Source organism: Dipodomys ordii, unplaced genomic scaffold, assembly GCF_000151885.1.
Source record: "Dipodomys ordii isolate 6190 unplaced genomic scaffold, Dord_2.0 Scaffold98, whole genome shotgun sequence".
NCBI classification, from domain to species: domain Eukaryota; kingdom Metazoa; phylum Chordata; class Mammalia; order Rodentia; family Heteromyidae; genus Dipodomys; species Dipodomys ordii.
This window is the reverse complement of record NW_012267314.1, coordinates 2,380,049-2,396,906: the sequence shown is the minus strand read 5'-3', so window position 1 is coordinate 2,396,906 and position 16,858 is coordinate 2,380,049. Positions and strand designations below refer to the sequence as shown.

The 16,858-nt window shown below is 40.5% G+C and overlaps 2 protein-coding genes across 9 annotated transcripts in view; one reads left to right on the top strand and one right to left on the bottom strand.

Moving 5' to 3' along the window:
• Ipcef1 (interaction protein for cytohesin exchange factors 1) overlaps positions 1-16,858 on the bottom strand; it is a 149,188-nt gene that overhangs the window by 25,472 nt on the left and 106,858 nt on the right. For all 8 annotated transcript variants that reach the window (XM_013026973.1, XM_013026974.1, XM_013026972.1 and 5 more), the window contains 4 exons: positions 12,931-13,004; positions 11,464-11,535; positions 5,052-5,110; positions 3,663-3,751 (listed from right to left, as the gene is read on the bottom strand). In XM_013026973.1, the coding sequence (XP_012882427.1) occupies positions 3,663-3,751; positions 5,052-5,110; positions 11,464-11,535; positions 12,931-13,004 (294 nt within the window). The remainder of the gene's footprint in view (positions 1-3,662; positions 3,752-5,051; positions 5,111-11,463; positions 11,536-12,930; positions 13,005-16,858) is intronic.
• The window catches only part of Oprm1 (opioid receptor, mu 1), a 123,493-nt gene that overhangs the window by 90,260 nt on the left and 16,375 nt on the right, over positions 1-16,858 (top strand). The gene's annotated exons all lie outside the window — the stretch shown is intronic.

The window sequence follows — 16,858 nt, the reverse complement described above, 5'->3', positions numbered from 1 at the left end:
GGGGGAGGAGGAGGAGGAGGAGGTAGAAGAGGAGGAAAGGAGGAGGAGAGGGAGAAGAGGAGGAGGGGGAGGAGGAGAGGGGGGAGGAGGAGGGGGAGGAAGAGGATAAGAGGAGAACTGGCAAATGGGATTACATTAAAGTAAAAAAAATGTTTTCACATCAAAGGAAACAATTCTCAAAATAAAGAATTCTCAAAATAAAAAGCCTACAGAAGAGGAGAAACTCTTTGCCAACTATTCATTAGATAACAAGTTTATATCCAGAATCATGCACTGGGTAAAGGTACTAAGATTTATTTTTTAACTTCATTTATTAAATAAAAATCCTGAATGCTATTTAACCAAATACTTTAGATGTCTGTTTTTCTGCAAAGAGAGAAAACAAAAACAAAATCTGCCCACAAATATGTGAGCAGAAAGAACATATTCTGTTGCTAAGGAATTAAAAAAAAAAACCTATTCAACATTTATTTGACTGTTTTCCAACATATTGCTTAAGAAAAATGCTAGCGCTAGTAGCCTGTCCAAAAACTGATCAACTTAGAAAATTTTAAACATTTGACTAATAACTCAGTTTAAACTCGAGGTTTTTTATTTATTTTGATTTTTCTTAAGTACTGAGGTTTTTTTTGGCTTTTTGTTTGTTTGTTTGTCAGTCATGGGGCCTGAACTGTGGGCTTGGGCTCTGTCCCTCAGTTCTCCACCTCAAGGCTAGCATTCTACCACCTGAACCACAGCACCACTTCCTTTTTCTGTTTATGTGATGCTGAGGAATCGAACCCAGGCCCTCATGTATGCAAGACAAGCACTCTACAAGTGACTCTATGCAAGTCACCTTCCCAGCCCCAGGTACTAGGGGTCTCGTGTTGCCTCCAGTCCTTTATTGTTTTATATATTATTTGATAGGGTATTGTGTCTATTCCCAGGGCTGACCTGGACAAAGATCCTCCTATTTACACATCCTGTGTAGCTGGGATAACAAGCATGTGCCATAACCAATTTATTATCGATTGAGATGTGATCTGGCAAGCTTTTTGCACAGGCTGACCTTGAACCATAATCCTCTTGGTCTCTACCTCCCAAGTAGCTAAGAGGACAGGCAAGAGTCATTGTGCCCAGCCAATTATCCTTGAGCTTTGGGTATCTGGATAAGCAAGTACTCTGGTACAGTGGAATGAATAATTACTATAAAGCCAGACCACAGAGATTCTTGCCTCAAGTGTTTGGTTTACTGTGCTGTTCAACATTCCCAAACCTGGTTCCTCAATCATTGTAAAACATAATATCGTCTCTATGATCTTAAGATAGGAAACATTTTTAAACCAGAAAAAAAGACTAACTAGCTCTAGAGGTATTTATAACCTGTTTGGTGAGGTGGGGTGTGGGGGGGAACAGGAGTGGTTTTTTTTTCCATTGGTAGCTGACCCCCCAGATTAATTAAAAGCAGGAGGAAAGCTTAGCATAACTGTCTCCGTTTTATGTGTTTCTATTCTAAGCCATTCTCTCCATAGCCACTCTACAATGACCTTGGATTCAGGGAAGGACATTCTGATGCATAGTATCTTTATGAAAAGAGATGGAAACCACTTCTATAGAACAGTAGAGCCTTCTGAGGACAGGTTACCTACCAACCAGTGAGGACTTGCTTATTCTGACCAGAAATGACAGACTTAGCAACTTCTCTAGAACTCTTCTAAAAGACTAAAATAATGATCAACCAAGACTATTAAATCATCATGACTACCTCTCACCTTTCACTCCCTCATACTTATATCACAAAGATGGCTAAAGGGGAACTGAAGTGCTGTCTCCCCCGATGCCATGTAACAAATCTTCCTTCTTGGCCCTTTATTGTGTCTTTTTATCTGCCATAGAGAAGTTAGCTGGTCAGACCTGCTGGGTGGAACTTGTGGACTTTGAGCCTGGGGTCAAAAACTGGTTTCAGAGCCCTACAGAAGCAATGGATAAAGCTGACACATTCAAATCAAGAATATAGGCTTACAAGAAGAAATCATGAAATGATTTTTTTAAAAATAAGAAGTGAGATGTGCTTGTATTTAGCTAACAGTTATATATTATCCTTGGGTATTGAATAATAAATTAAGAAATCTTACTAATCAGAAAAAAGGAGAAGAAAAACAAGAGACCTCAGATATAAATGTACACTTCACTAAAGAGACAATACAAGTAGCTAATGAACCTGTAAAGATGTGTAGCCTTATTAGTAGTTAGTAAAATGCAAATTAAGTAATACAACTTCTCAAGGTTATTTGAAGATTAAATGATGACACCTTCAAAGCATTTGTGTAAATTCTAGTACATGATAAATATATAAATCCACAAATCTGGCTGAGATTATAGCTCAGAGGTAGAGTGCATATTTACAGTGTGTACTTGGCATGACAGGACAAGTTCGATACCACCACCAAAAAAATAAGTAGGTGGCCGGGCGCTGGTGGCTCATACCTGTAATCCTAGCTACTGAGGAGGCTGAGATCTGAGGATCACGGTTCAAAGCCAGCCCGGGCAGGAGAGACCATGAGACTCCTATTTCCAATAAACCACCAGAAAACCGGAAGTGGCGCTGTAGCTCAAGTGGTAGAGCGCTCGCCTTGAGCTGAAGAGCTGAGGGACAGTGCCCAGGCCCAGAGTTCAAGCCCCACGACCGACAAAAAAAAAAAAATAAGTAGGTGAGTTAAGCAAAATCTATAACTATAGGCCAGGCATGGTGGAGGTGTTATTCAGGAGGTTGAAGAAGAAAGATCCCAAGCTCAAATCAGCCTGTCAGGCCAACCTAGAAAAACAAAAACATCTAAGTCCACATTGTCAGTGATAACTTTCTGACCCTTTGTAGAGTTTTTAAGAAAAAAAGGAAATCATAATACCCAGTAATAACCTAAACTACTAAAGCTTAGAATGAAATTTAGATTTATCCCTAGTGAATAAAAAAATCATCCCACTTATAACATTAATGAACTAATCCCACTCCTGGCTTCCCATCTTCTGACTTTTCTTTTAATGCTCTATTTGTCCCTTTCACCTACTCTAGGAAATTTACAGAATACACAGCCAGGCAAAGAAGTTTAAACCTTTCTGAAGTCAGATGCCGGGAGCTACTGCGAATCATCCTAAGAACACTGAGGTCCGGAGGAGCACAGTTAGAAGCCAGCCCTGGCAGAAAATCTCAAGATTCCATCTAAAAAATAACCAGAAAAAAACTGGACTGGAGGCATGGCTCAAATTGAGAGGTGACTAGCCAAGGGAGCAAATCAAGCAAGCCGGAAGCCCTCAGTTTAAGTCTCAATCTTGACAAAATTCTAACTTTTAAGTCCTCTCTGAGAACAGGTAGGGTCTAAATTAACATTGGCCTACCATTTAGAATCCTTTTGCATTTCCATGAATCCTCTAAGCGGGATCCATGACTAGGTCAGGCACCAGATCCTGAACCTTTACCACGGTTCCATGTGGAGGAGGGACAAAATCAGCACCTCAGGAACTGCTGCTGCTCTTAGACAGGTCCCCAAAGAGCAATTTAGAGTCGTCTTAAAAATAACTTAGATTAATTTGAAATTTCATCAATTGAAGCAGTCCCTGTCTAATTGGAAAGAATGAGCTTGACGCATGTGATCACCGACCAGTAGACTGCATGTGTCTGTACGTACCACAGGCGATGAGGTCTGGGAAGCATAAGGAGGTGGGGGTGTCTCCCCAGCTAGTTCAGACTCTTCCTGCTCACTCTCACTATAGCATTCTACAGCAAAAAGAAACAAAGGGAAAAAGGAAAGAAAAGAAAAAGAAAATGCTTAGCATGTTAACACTTGCAGTTATCCCATAATTTATAAGCGAAGGTTTTTCTCCATCTGGCTCTGCAATTTCAACCCAATTTCCACATCACAAATCTAGTGAATCTGGTACAAAGGCATTAAATAGCAGGGAGATACAAGTAGCCTCACGGGGTTGCTGACCTCAAAGAACACGCAGTATGCAGGAAGAGGACCTATTGCAGCTGAGGGACAGTGAAATGATTCCTCAGAGAGGGAAGGCATGTGCTCAGGGGTGAAGAAAATCAGTAGTGATTGGGTACAAACTATAATGAGCTGAGAAAGTGGCATCTGCCTGTAACTAAACAATTCATGGTGTATCAAAAAAGTAAGGAGTGCTAAGCTGAGCCAGGTATTTGGGGGGCCCCTGAGAACTAACAGAAGCAGCAGCAGAAGGGCTTGGGACCGGGCATGGAAGATCATCAATACCAGGAGAGCTTTTTGTTTGTTTGTTTGGTGCTCCCCCTCCCCCAATCTACACCCATTGGGCAGTTATTTTAAAGAAAAGAAGGCCAAGAAGATGACTAGGAAACTAATTTCACCCTATTACATTCCCTTGTTTGAAATCAACTTGTCACATTTCAATTTTAAATTTAAGATTATATGGTTTTGTTATTAAAAGATGTAACTCCTTTCTTCTAATCCCCAAATCTTCTGTGGTCCGAGTTTATCAACAGTGGCTCTGCTATGCAGCCCTGGCTGCAGCCTTGCTGGTCTCCACATTGGGCAATCGCATCACTGGGTAGAAGGAGAATGCTGTAGCTTTTGAACACTGAAAGCCACGGATGGCACTAAAAATACAGTGTGTGTCCCCATGTGACTTTCAGATTCCTCATGCAACTTCAGGGAAATTAGTTTCAGCACACCTGGCAGAAATGTTAAAAACTATCAGAGAGAAAATAGGGGGATGAAAATCATCTGACTTGCTCATGACAAGTTCATGCCTATGTACGTGAGTAGAGTAATGAAACATTTGCAGTGGCATTTGTTTGAGATATCAGTGAAGCCCCGGCTTCTCATGTGTGGGTGAAGTGCAAAAATCCCGGGGCTGGCACAGGAGGCCCCGTTTCATGTGGATAAATCTGCATGACTGTGCCTGTCTCTATATTTCAAATCACTTAAAATGCCAAATCCTGTTTCATCAGGATCCGACTACACAGACTGCAATTTTTTTGCCTTTCTAAAAAAATGATTCATGTTAAATTTTCAGAAATATGAAATAAAACAAACCTTCATCCTTTGTAGTTGTTTCTTGATGGGTTACAGCTAGTCCAAGCTTACTTAACCACCTAAGATTCAAATAGAAAGTAGATGTTTGACCATCAAGATTGGACCCCATGTCAGACTTGGTCTTGAAGTTAAGTCTTAATTCCACTGTTCATATAAATATTGCCATGCATAGTATAAATTCTGGGACTCTGGCTTTATAGGACTTGGCTACTATCTTTACTTGAGGTATGCTTTGGAAGATAAACGAGGAAAGCCATTGTGCTATCTAACTTAACTGGAAAGCTAAATTAAATATCCTATATATATGAACAACCACCTTCTTACGTGATCATGCATCAGGAACTTGTTGAAACCATCAAAACATTTATCATTGAATTTAATCACTTGACTATTAAAAATATGTATACATCATTCTTAATAATGTTGATGTATTTCAGAGACCATCCATTTTTGCACCAGAAAGATTCTTATATCACTCGGCAGAAGATCTACAGCTAGAGTTTAACAGAGGTTTCTAAGTTGGGAAAATTTTTAATTCCTTTAAAAATATGTACGATAAAAAAGCAACAAGGTTCTCTTCTCTACTGATTTATCATTTCATTGATAATTGATTCCAATTAAACACCAAACCAAAAATAGAATTAGGTATATCTTAGGAAACTCAAACTCGGCTTGTAATTTCAAGCCACTGTAGTTTCGTCTCAAGTTTTTATCAGAAACACATCTGAAAACAATTTTTTTCAAAGATATGAAATAAAATGTGTCTCTCATAGATTCCTACTTATATATCTTGTTCTGAAAGGAAAAATGTTGCTTTGAGGCAGTCAATATCTAGGAGAACTGTTTCCTACTTATTTCTAGTTTTTTTTTATATTTTTAAATACTCCATATTGTGTATTCATTCTTTCCTTTAAAAAAATAGAGCATTCAATAATTGCCTAAGTCAACAAATATAGACTTACCATTTATCAATTCATTTAAAGTTTTCATTTCTCTTAGTCATGCAATGCACCATGAATTATTTATTTAGCAGGTATAAACATAAACATTCTATATTTCCAAATTTACAGTTGTGAACCATTTAGAAATTCTTACCCAAGTTTCAGCTAACCATGATTTTGCTGTGCTCATTTTTGAGAGGAAAAAAATATAATAAATTTGCTCTTAAAATAGAAAATTCCACAGACAAAAAAGAAGATGACATCTTTTAACAAGTTGTCTTCAGCACCACAATAAGCCTGAGTTCTCTAACTGCCATGTAAGACTAGACCAGTCCCAGGGCTCAGATCATGCCATAGCAACCAGGAAATGCTCATCTCAGCCAACGGAATAGCAGAACAAAGGAACAACAACAAACAATATATATATATATATATATATATATATATATATCACAGGGTTGGGAAGGTGGCTCAGTGGTAGAGAGCTTGCCCCACGTGCATGAGGTTCTAGGTTCAATTCTTCAGCATCACATAAGCAGAAAAGGCCAGACGTGGCACTAGCTCAAGTGGTAGAGTGCTAGCCTTGAGCTGAAGAGCTGAGGGCAGTGTTCAAGTCCAGAGTTCAGGCGCCAAGACCATCAAAAAAAAAATCACAGTACTTTGGAGAATGTTCGTCTAAGCACAGGAAAAATTTCTGCCAATCAGTAGATTTGGCAAAGATTGTCAGAGATTAAAAATATCATTGATTTCTAAGGAGAAAATTGCTGAGTTAACCATAGCCGATTTTGAGCAGGGATTTAGATATTATTCAAAATTTAAATTCCATTCTCTTTGTCCAATAGCTAGTCTACAAAAAGACATTTGGGGGCACACAAATTTGGGAAAGTGCTGTTAATGGGAAATGGATACATATATTATCACGTGGATTCCATCAATGCCATATTAAAAGGAAGCTAATAAAATGATAAAGGGAGAAGTAATGACTTGAAAATTTCTAATACACTGGTTATTGAAAGGCACAAATTTAGAGCAATACAGTTAGCCTACCCTAATGTACTGTACAATGATACATCTGTGTGTACAATTATCTATCTGTATATCTGCATGCAGAAAAGCATCAGAAAAGACATACAACTTACTCTCAGAAGTGGTTAGCCCCACAGGGAGAAGTTGAATTAGTTGTAAAGGGCTTGGGCAGTCTCTCACTTTTTCTTTTATAGTATCTCACTTTTATAAGAATGTTTTGTGCATTCCTTAACTGAAACACTTAAAAGTACGTTTTAAAAAGGCGACCAGGCAAAACAATAAATTCCATCACTCCCCTTTAAGAATATCATTTTAGTAGTGTTTGGCTCACACTTGATGCCATACTTGCATGAGCTCCCATTTGAAAAAGCATTTAAAAGTGAAACAGGCAAGTTTAAAAGCAAGGACAAAAAATGCATATACTTTTGAATTAAGGGTACCGGCAGCTCTAAGATCCTTCCAGAGACATGAAAACATGGCAAAGTAAAGAGTTTTGACAAAAAAGAAAAACTGCCTCAACCCTTACCCCAAACCCAGTTGCTTTTTCTTGTCACCATTAGCTCCTTGCTGTGATAAAGCAGTACCTGTCTAGACTCCCATTTGACCATTCTCCTTTCTAGAGCCCACCTCTTAGAGCCCCTCAACAGCTGAGAACTTTTTTCGGTCTCCTGGCAGTACATAAACTTGTATTGGTGGCTAAGTAGATAGATGCACACAAGGCTGATATTTACATAAGGGGAATGACAGATGTTTGCTGGGAATTTGTTGTATATTCATGTAATGTGAATGTGTGTGTTGGAGATGCACAGTATTAGGAAACGGATGTAGAAAACAAGACTGTTCTTCCCACAAACACTGTCTGAGGAAAGGCAGAAATTCCCAGCTCTGCTTAGAAACCAACTCTCTCATTGCCCTTATTACTCATCCTGTGCTTATAAATTGAGGATCCCTGCAGAACACCAAAGCTTTCACTCATCGTCCATAGGGGAAATGTCACCATCCAAAAAGGCAGTTACCCAAGGAGATGGATGTCCAAAAAGAACCATGTCCTTACCTCTTAAGTCCTGCATCTCACCAAGTCCCTCCCCATCCACCACGTACTGGCCTACCCAGGCTCATCATAAGAGAGAAAGGCATTTCAGTGTTATTGTGAAACAAATCTCCACATCTAATCTGGGTACTCTGGTCAGAGAAAGACTTCTTCCTATGACCACGGTGGGGGGGGGGAGGGGGGGAGGGGGAGTCTTCAGGATAATAAAACGGGAACTGGCTTAAGTTCCAGCATTACTTCTTCATATCAGATTTTGAACCACTGGCACAATAAAATTCAGTAACAGTAATATTAATAGAAAAAAATAGTGAAATATTCAAGCACTACATGATGGGCCATTTATCCATGAAGAGCCAGATAAGCAATTTTTAAATGATGCTTGAAATAGCGATTCAAAGCCAGCCAGTGAGTCTGCTTACCTAACTGAGTTTATGTAGAGATTTAAACAGTCATTAATAGAGCCGTAAGGATAAGCAAAGTCATTAAGGTCCCTGAGAAGGTCTACAAAAAAAATTTTAATGTTAGGAAGCATTTTTGTAAGACCTCACTACAATAAATAATGTTAAGAATTTAAATGACGCTTCAAAGTGTTAACACATTGCATGTAGCCTTTTTTGAAGAAAACAAAATGGATGCTTAAAATCATTTCTCTGTGAAACAGGAATCCAGGCACTTTAAGTCCAAAACCTAATCTATGTCTTGATTTCAAGTTGGAAAAAGAAACACCCACAGAAGTTCAAGTAAATTACCAACTCTTTAGAACATAGACAGATAATACGTTCTTGACCTTGATAATTGTAACAAATACTGATTTAAATCCAATAAGGTGTAGTATAAGTCATAGCTACAGCTAATACCCATACAACACCATCTGTTGTTACATAAGAACCTGCCAGTGGAGAATACAGCACCTGAAGATAAACAGGCTGAACGTGGCAGGTTAGGGTGGTTATATCAGGCAGCTACGTAACTCCCATGTGAGACTCAGAGAGGAAATCCATCAGAAATACACTGGATTCAGACAGCCAGGAAAGGAGCTTGGTTGAAAAGTGTATCTGACTACACGGGAGAACATTTTCACTCGGATGGGATTGCTTCATTGGGAGAGGCGGGACAATGGGCAGCACTGTCTCTCTCCTGAAAGGCCCTCAAGAACCAGGTGGACTTCATTGGTGTCTGAGTGGTACCACAGGCTGTAAGGACCTGTGGGTGGGGCCTCTTTCCACACACCACTTAGCACCAAGGCTGGGAATGTGGCTTAGTGGTAGAGTGCTTGCCTAGCATGCATGAAGCCCTGGGTTCGATTCCTCAGCACCACATACACAGAAAAAGCTGAAAACAGTGCTGTGGCTCAAGTGGTAGAGTGCTAGCCTTGAGCAAAAAGAAGCTCAGGGATAGTGCCTAGGCCCTGAGTTCAAGCCCCAGGACTGGCAAAAAAAAAAATCAGTTAGCAGTAAAAGATGGAGCAAGATGGTTGATGCGGGCTGAAGTTTTGTCTTCTTGTGACAGATCTATGCCGTGTTTCCTTTCTCTGCCGTATTTCTCTTCTGATAAATATTCCTATCACTTTCACTTATAAAAAATAGTGTTATGAAGTTTTAAAAATCCTACCCTTTTGTGTATCTGTTCTTAACGTTTATGTCAGATGTTTGAAAAGACCAACGGAGGAAAAGCTAAACTCAGAACTAGGACAAAAGCAGCTTCTCTCTTTGCAGGAGTAAATGAGGCTTATTTAGAAGACTCCATTGTCTATTCCTTGCATTGCACAGCTAACCCAGTTTCCCAACTTCCTGTGAGGTATTCTACCCTCCTCTGTAGGGACGTGGTAGAGCAGATGAGAGGTGCTGTGGAAGAGGGTTGAAAGGTTAGGTGAAATGCTCCTACCCATATGGGGCTTCTCAGGGAAGAGGAAGCTGTATGTGCATGTGTGTGTGTGTGTGTATGTGTGTGGGGGGGGGTGTGTGGGTGTGTGGGTAGGTGGGTGCTTGCATGTGATAAAAGGCAGCTTCTATTTTCTTTAATTTCCTAAAGCAAGAAGACAAAGAAAAATGATGAAGGGCAAATAAGCAGAGGAAATGAATTATTGTGTCCAAATAAATAAGGCACATCTCAACGTAGTCTGCCTGGATGGAGGAGTATTGTGTAGGTGGATGGGTGGATGCGTGAATGTTTACCCCATCACCCAGCATCTGCTGCAGTGGCACGCACAGGAGAGATTCCATAAACGACATATTTTAACCAGTTGTGTGAAGGGAAAAAGAGACACTGGGAATTCTAGCTAGTGCCCCCCGGATGATACAAATCACATACAGCGGCTCTCAAAAGAACAGCCATTGTGATGTGCCTTAGTCTGCCCCAGAGGGGCAGCAGGAAGGGAGAGACTCTAGGGATGTAAGTTGCAAATGGAATTGGCTCTAAGCAAGAGCATTTTACATGTGTTCTGGATGACAAGCACACACACCAGCTAAGCCCTGCACATGGGAGCTGAAAAATCACAATGCTTGGGAGCTATCAGTTCCGCGAGACTTTCAAATCTTTCTCCTTGTGACACCAATTCACAAGGAAATTTTTTCTTATAAGGACTTCTGTCTACTTCTTATTCCACTTAGTGGTTTCCTTCAGAAGAATACCAGAGGAGAAAGGAAGACCTCTTGTCTTTTCTTGCCTGGACTGGCCTCAAACCTTGATCCCCCCACTTTAAGCCTCCTGAGTAGCTGGGATTATAGATAAGCTCAGAATGGTCTTCTGAAATACAACAGTTAAACGTGTACATCCGATTACCCAGCTGTACACAGATGTGAAATGTAAGTGGCCTCCCACAACTTATAGTAGCAATTAGCAAAAATAAGTCTTTTAGACTTTAAGGGACAGAAGATCTCTTCTTTCTTTCTCTCTCTCTCTCACTCCCTTTTTCTTTTTTCTTTTTGACTTGAGTGTGATTATCTTATTGCTAGAACTTGAAGTAGGCATATAATAAGTGTCAGGATACTACCCCTGGAGCAGAGGGATGATGTCACTGTTGGCTGTGTTTTGACTGTAACTACAGATATTGTGGTCATTCCACCCCTGCTAGGTCCATTTTTTTTTCAATGCTGTTCAGGTGGAACCAGAAGATCCTTGAGACCAAAAAATGAAGTGAAGAACTGAACCTAACTCAAGAGGCTCAGAAGAGGCCCATTGCAAACACTGTGAGGAAACAGAACAAACACAAAGGCACCACTGCCCATAGGGTGATCTCAGTCTTCTTCTGGAGTGGTTGCTCCAGAAAGGAATCTCTAAAGTGGCAAAAAATAAAGCAGATAGTAATTTAATAGGAACTGGCTTAAAATTCCCATGCCTAACCAAAGTAAATTTGCTCTCAGCAATATTGCATTTGACATTTTCCTCTACTTACACGTTCATTTCCTGTAAATTCTCAGCTGCAAAATAAAAGGTCTTGATCTGAGGATGATTGATCTTAAATGCACTACAAGGAGAAAGGCATGAAAACACAAGAGTTAAAGTTTGTAACCATCAGTGGGCCTGAAAGTGTATCAGTCAAATATCGACACTGCAAGCTTATCTGCTTTCTTTATACACTTACAAGAATAACTATCACATTAAATATCTACTGCTTGGTTTTGATTGTCTGGTTTTTATTGACCCCCTTGCTTAAAGGTCAATCTAGCACATCAAGACAGTCATAGCTATTCAATAGCTTCCACTAAAACATATCAGCACAATTGCTTTACTACAAAGATACAATCATCTAAAACAGCATCATGAAGACGCCATTTCAAAATACTCAGACCAGTTCCACCAAGCAAAGTAATCAAGTTCATTAACAGAACTTTATTTATAGGAAAGCGATGAGGCACGGTACTTCTATACAGCAAGAACTTATCAGAAGCCATATCTAAGGCACTCCATTTGGGTAAAGAAAAAATCTAAAGTGGATTTTTGTTTAAAGGAAAAATACAAAGCATTAAAAAATACCAGACACAGAAAGTGTTTCCACTTTGCCATTTACACTGGAAGTCCTGCAAGTCAAAACCACAAGAACCAACCAAAGTCATGCTGCTATACTAGAGGGGCAAAGAATTAAAGCTAATACCAGCTTAATTGTTCTTACTGGAAAACAATTCACTAGTTAACAATAAGGAAGTATCCTTTTCTGAGAAAGCTGGTTAAAGCTATTAAGGGTAGAAGAAAGAATAAGAAAAAGGTGACAGAGGGCACGAATACAAAACACAGCACAACAGACCCTGCGAAGAGCTGTTGGCAGCTCTGGAGCTGTTGGAGATCTGGGATGTAGAGTACAGCACCAGCCCTCTACTGGGCTCTGGGGCTGGGCACAGATGTTCCTGGGGGTTTTTCTCCATAGATAGAACAATTAACTGGAGTCTTTTAGTTCTCAAGTCTTTGGGGCTTAAACTCTATCTTAGTCCCAAACTTAAGACTTAGAGAATTCATTCCCAAGAAAGCTGTTGACAGTACCGTGATGAGCTAGGAGGAACCGGCCTCTACTCACACAGCTGTGTCTGGTGAGTCCAGTTAAAGACTGGTTCTCTTTATAGTCTCAAAACCTTTCCATGCGGACCCCCCCTTCCCCACCCCCACACCATTCTGGGCGGGAGCACTGTCCTTTGCTCCATCCCCAACACAGTCATCGGGATTGGAAAGCTGCACCACACAATGGCATTCCAGGAAATTCAAAACTAAACGTATGTATGAGTGCGTAAGGTGCCACCCTGCAACACTCAAAGCTCTCCAGCACTGAGCATTTTCTCTGCTCCATTCCAGGTGGCCACATCCCAGGATAAATATGACAGATGAATAGGAACCAGACTCGGGGCTCTGGGAAAGGTAAGAGACAACTTACTGTTTCTTCTTGCACTCAGATGCTCTTTCCACACAGAAATCAGACAGACTGACGAATCCATCCGCTCTCTCTGCCTGAAACACACACAAACCGGACAGGAATAAATGGACAACCTGTGACTGACTTATTGAGATCAATTACACACGATCATGATAGAGAAATAAAATGAGGTCACCTCACACACTTCGCTGGGTCAGCCCTGACTAATGCCTCGTTGATGAGAAAGATTAATATTCTCCTGGTAAGTCACCAAATCTTTTCCGGGGAGTGATGTGACACGGCTTAGGGAAGGTCACCCTGTGGCAGGCTCTGGCCCCCTCCCAATCTCAGTCTCTTGGAAACCCCACAAAGCCGACCCATCCGAGTCCGAGTCCTGCTAAGCTCAGCTGGGGGGTAGGCCACACGCTGCTAGCCACAAGCATAGGACTTCAAAGCCTCACGAGCATTCTTGCTATGGTGGACCAAACCTCAACTTTAGGGCCAGCGGGTCTTCCTTCCTATCCTGGGTTTACCTTCTGCCCTTTCTTTTTTTAATTATTAATTTATTTTATTGTTATGTCAAAAGTGACTTACAGAGGGATTACAAGTGCAGGAATCAGGGAATGAGTACATCTCTTTGCATAGTGTCATCTGTGTCCTCATTCTCTCCCAGTCCCTCCCTCCCATTTCCACCCATGAGTTGTACAGTTCACTTTCATCCGTGTCCAGTGAGCTCCACTGCTGAACTTTTTCACCCTTTTCCCCTTGAGTTTGGTGCCATCCCACACACTCTCCCTAAGCTATACACTTGAGTGCACTGTACAAAAAGAAGACAGAATCATCAAAAAAAAGTTTGAGAGATAGGTTGTTTTTATATCTTGGAGTTTATTTTGATACATATTAATTTATATAAATATGAAGACGCATGTAGGCATTGCACTTTTTTGTTTCTTTCCTAAGAGTATCCTCCTGTGGTCTCAGTATCCAGAATCCTGAATAATTTATCCTATCCTGGTGTCTTTTTTCTTGTGGTTTATATGACTTAAATGAGCCCAAATAAACAAAACCCTTAATAGATATTCAATAAAAACTCTCTCTTTGTCCAAGTCTGTAGGCAGTTTGAGGAATTATACCACAGAACCACATCTTATAAAAATTTTAGCTCCATAGTTTATTTCTATAGAGGAAAGACTTGGGCAAAAAAATGACAGTTAAGAATATAGAATGAATGTTTCTTTAAATCACCCAAAATTCCGTAAGGAATGCAAACATGAACCTGTTAATGTACTGTTTATGATATAGTTCATGGGATCTAGAAAGAAGCTAGAACGTCATTCATGGAGCTCAACTTGCTTTCCAGCCACTGGTGTCCCTGAGAAATAGAAGCCAAAAGAGCTAACATAAAGGAGTCGTTGGTTCTCAGAAGAAGATAAAAGTTGATTTTGAAAATACGGTCATCATTTTACATGCAAAGTAGCTGTTAAGTTAGTGCCAGTGGGTGCTACCAGTTCATTTCATCACCATCACATGCTCTCACTGCCAAGCTACAGAGTAACTGGCTTTCTTTTCTTCAAAAGCATTAACTGTGGGCTGGGAAGGTGGCTCAGCGGTAGAGTGCTTGCCTCGCATGCATGAGGCTCTGGGTTCAATTCCTCAGCACCACATAAGCAGAAAAAGCTGGAAGTGGCGCTGTGGCTCAAGTGGTAGAGCGCTAGCCTTGAGCTGAAGAGCTGAGGGACAGCGCCCAGGCCCAGAGTTCAGGCCCCATGACCAACAAAACAACAACAACAACAAAAACCATCTTCAGCCCTCTATGTGGTGCAGTCTATCCAATTCTTCATGTGTAGGCCTTATTCTTAGAAGAATCTATCCCAGTTGGTGCTTCTCTCCTTAAAAATCCACATACACCTGTATATATACTGTTTTCTTATTTCTTGGTGGGATAATTAACTAATACATAGTAACTTCCTCATCAATCCTCTCTCAGACAGCACATAAACTATTGAAATAACATAAATGCATAAGTCAACATTTTTATTGTAAAGGTGATGTACAGATTTGTACAGATACATAAGTAAGGAAACGAGTACAATTCTTGTCACACATCATCAATTTTTGAGCTAATATACAATATTTCCTGTGGATATTTCCATTTGTGATATATTTAGTTTTAGGATCTGTTGGGTTCCACCTCTAGAGGTATTCCCAAGGGAATGAAAAAAAAGATAATCAAATAAGTGTATGCATATGCAGTGGCCACGCCAACAGTGCACCTTACAGCCAAATATGCAGCCATAATATGGAACAAGAAAACTGTGGTAAACCCACCCAATGGAACATTATGCAGTCTTTAACTACCTATTAATTAAAGGAATAAATAATGAACAAAGTGTCTCTATTAGGTGCTGAACCTTAAAACATTCAGTAAATGAAATCAGACATAAAAGGTTTAATGTTATGTAATTCTATTTATATGAAGCATGCAGACTAGGAAATTCCTAAAGACAGAACACAGAGATTCCATGCACGGGGTAAAATGAGAATTAGACAATGACTGCTCAAAGGGTCTGGACATTCCTTTTGGGATGACAAAAATATACTGGAAATAGAACTAATTTATAAATGTACAAGCAAACACATAAGGGATTATACGCAGGTGCACACAAATATATTAACTCAAGTTTGGTGTTTGTAGGGCAGAATTCAGATGGTATAATTCCTTAGAAAACTAACTTATCGTCCAATACAATGAATACCAGGAAATAGGCACTTGAAGTATGGAGAGGCCACCCACAGGAAGGGGTAGAGGAATAAAGAGAAATGACAGAGAGAATGCAGTCAAATTTAATGCATATCCTATGAAATTAAGAACACTGAGGGAGGGTGAGGGGTGGGGAGAGATGGGAGAGAATGAGGAGAGGGTCACATTGCTCGAGAGGCAGTGTACTTATAAAATGGTGTGCTGTAGGGTAACTCCCTTGTGCAACTACTTAAAATAATAAACATTAACTTTAAAAATATACTAGAAACAGAGGGCGTGGCTGCACAACACTGTGGCTATATTGAATTGCCAGTGAATTGTTTGTTTTAAATGGTTTATCTAGGGTTAAATGATTTCAATCTCAATCAAAATAAAATCAACTTGGTACAAAAATCTCATAACTTACTAAGAAAGGAAGTTGCTGGGCGCAGTGGCTCATGCCTCTAATCCTAGCTACTCAGGAGGCTGAGATGTGAGGCTTGTGGTTCAAAGCCAGCCTGGGAAGCAAAGGCTGTGAGACTCTATATTTTAATAAACTACTGAGAAAAAGCCAGATGTGGTGCTGTGGCTTCAGTGGTAGGGTGCTAGCCTTGAGCACAGAAAAGCTCAGGGACAGAGCCTAGGCCCTGAGTTTAAGGCTCAGGACCAGAAAAACAAAAATATCACTTATACTCACCATTTGTTTCTACCTCCTCCTCTATTCACTTCTCTGCCCACTGTGGGAGATCAACCAAAGACACCATGAGCCCCAGTGACTCCCATCTCCCCTCTCGGCCTTTCCTTGCTTGAACTCTAGGAAGAGAGTGACCTCCTAGCTTGGCTTTTCCAAGTGCTGCTCCCTATTCCCCTCCCTCATGCATCACATCCTGCCTGTTTCTTAAACAAGTTCCCCGGCTTGCCCAGCTGTGCACATTTCATGGCAGAACTCTGATGGGTGACCAGACACTCCCGTGCCATGGCTTCATGCAGCATTGCTGTACACATGCAATTGGGGTTCAGTCCTGGACCTCCAGACTTCTGATGGCCTCCTTTACCTATTCACCTGTTCCTGGCTTCTCTCAAGAGTCATCATCCAAACCTGAACTCACAACTCTATTCCATGCCATGCCTGTTCCTCATTCTCCTGTATTCTCTGCATCAGTGGCAATATCTCTTTCTACCTAGAGACCAAGAAAAGAAGAGACAGGA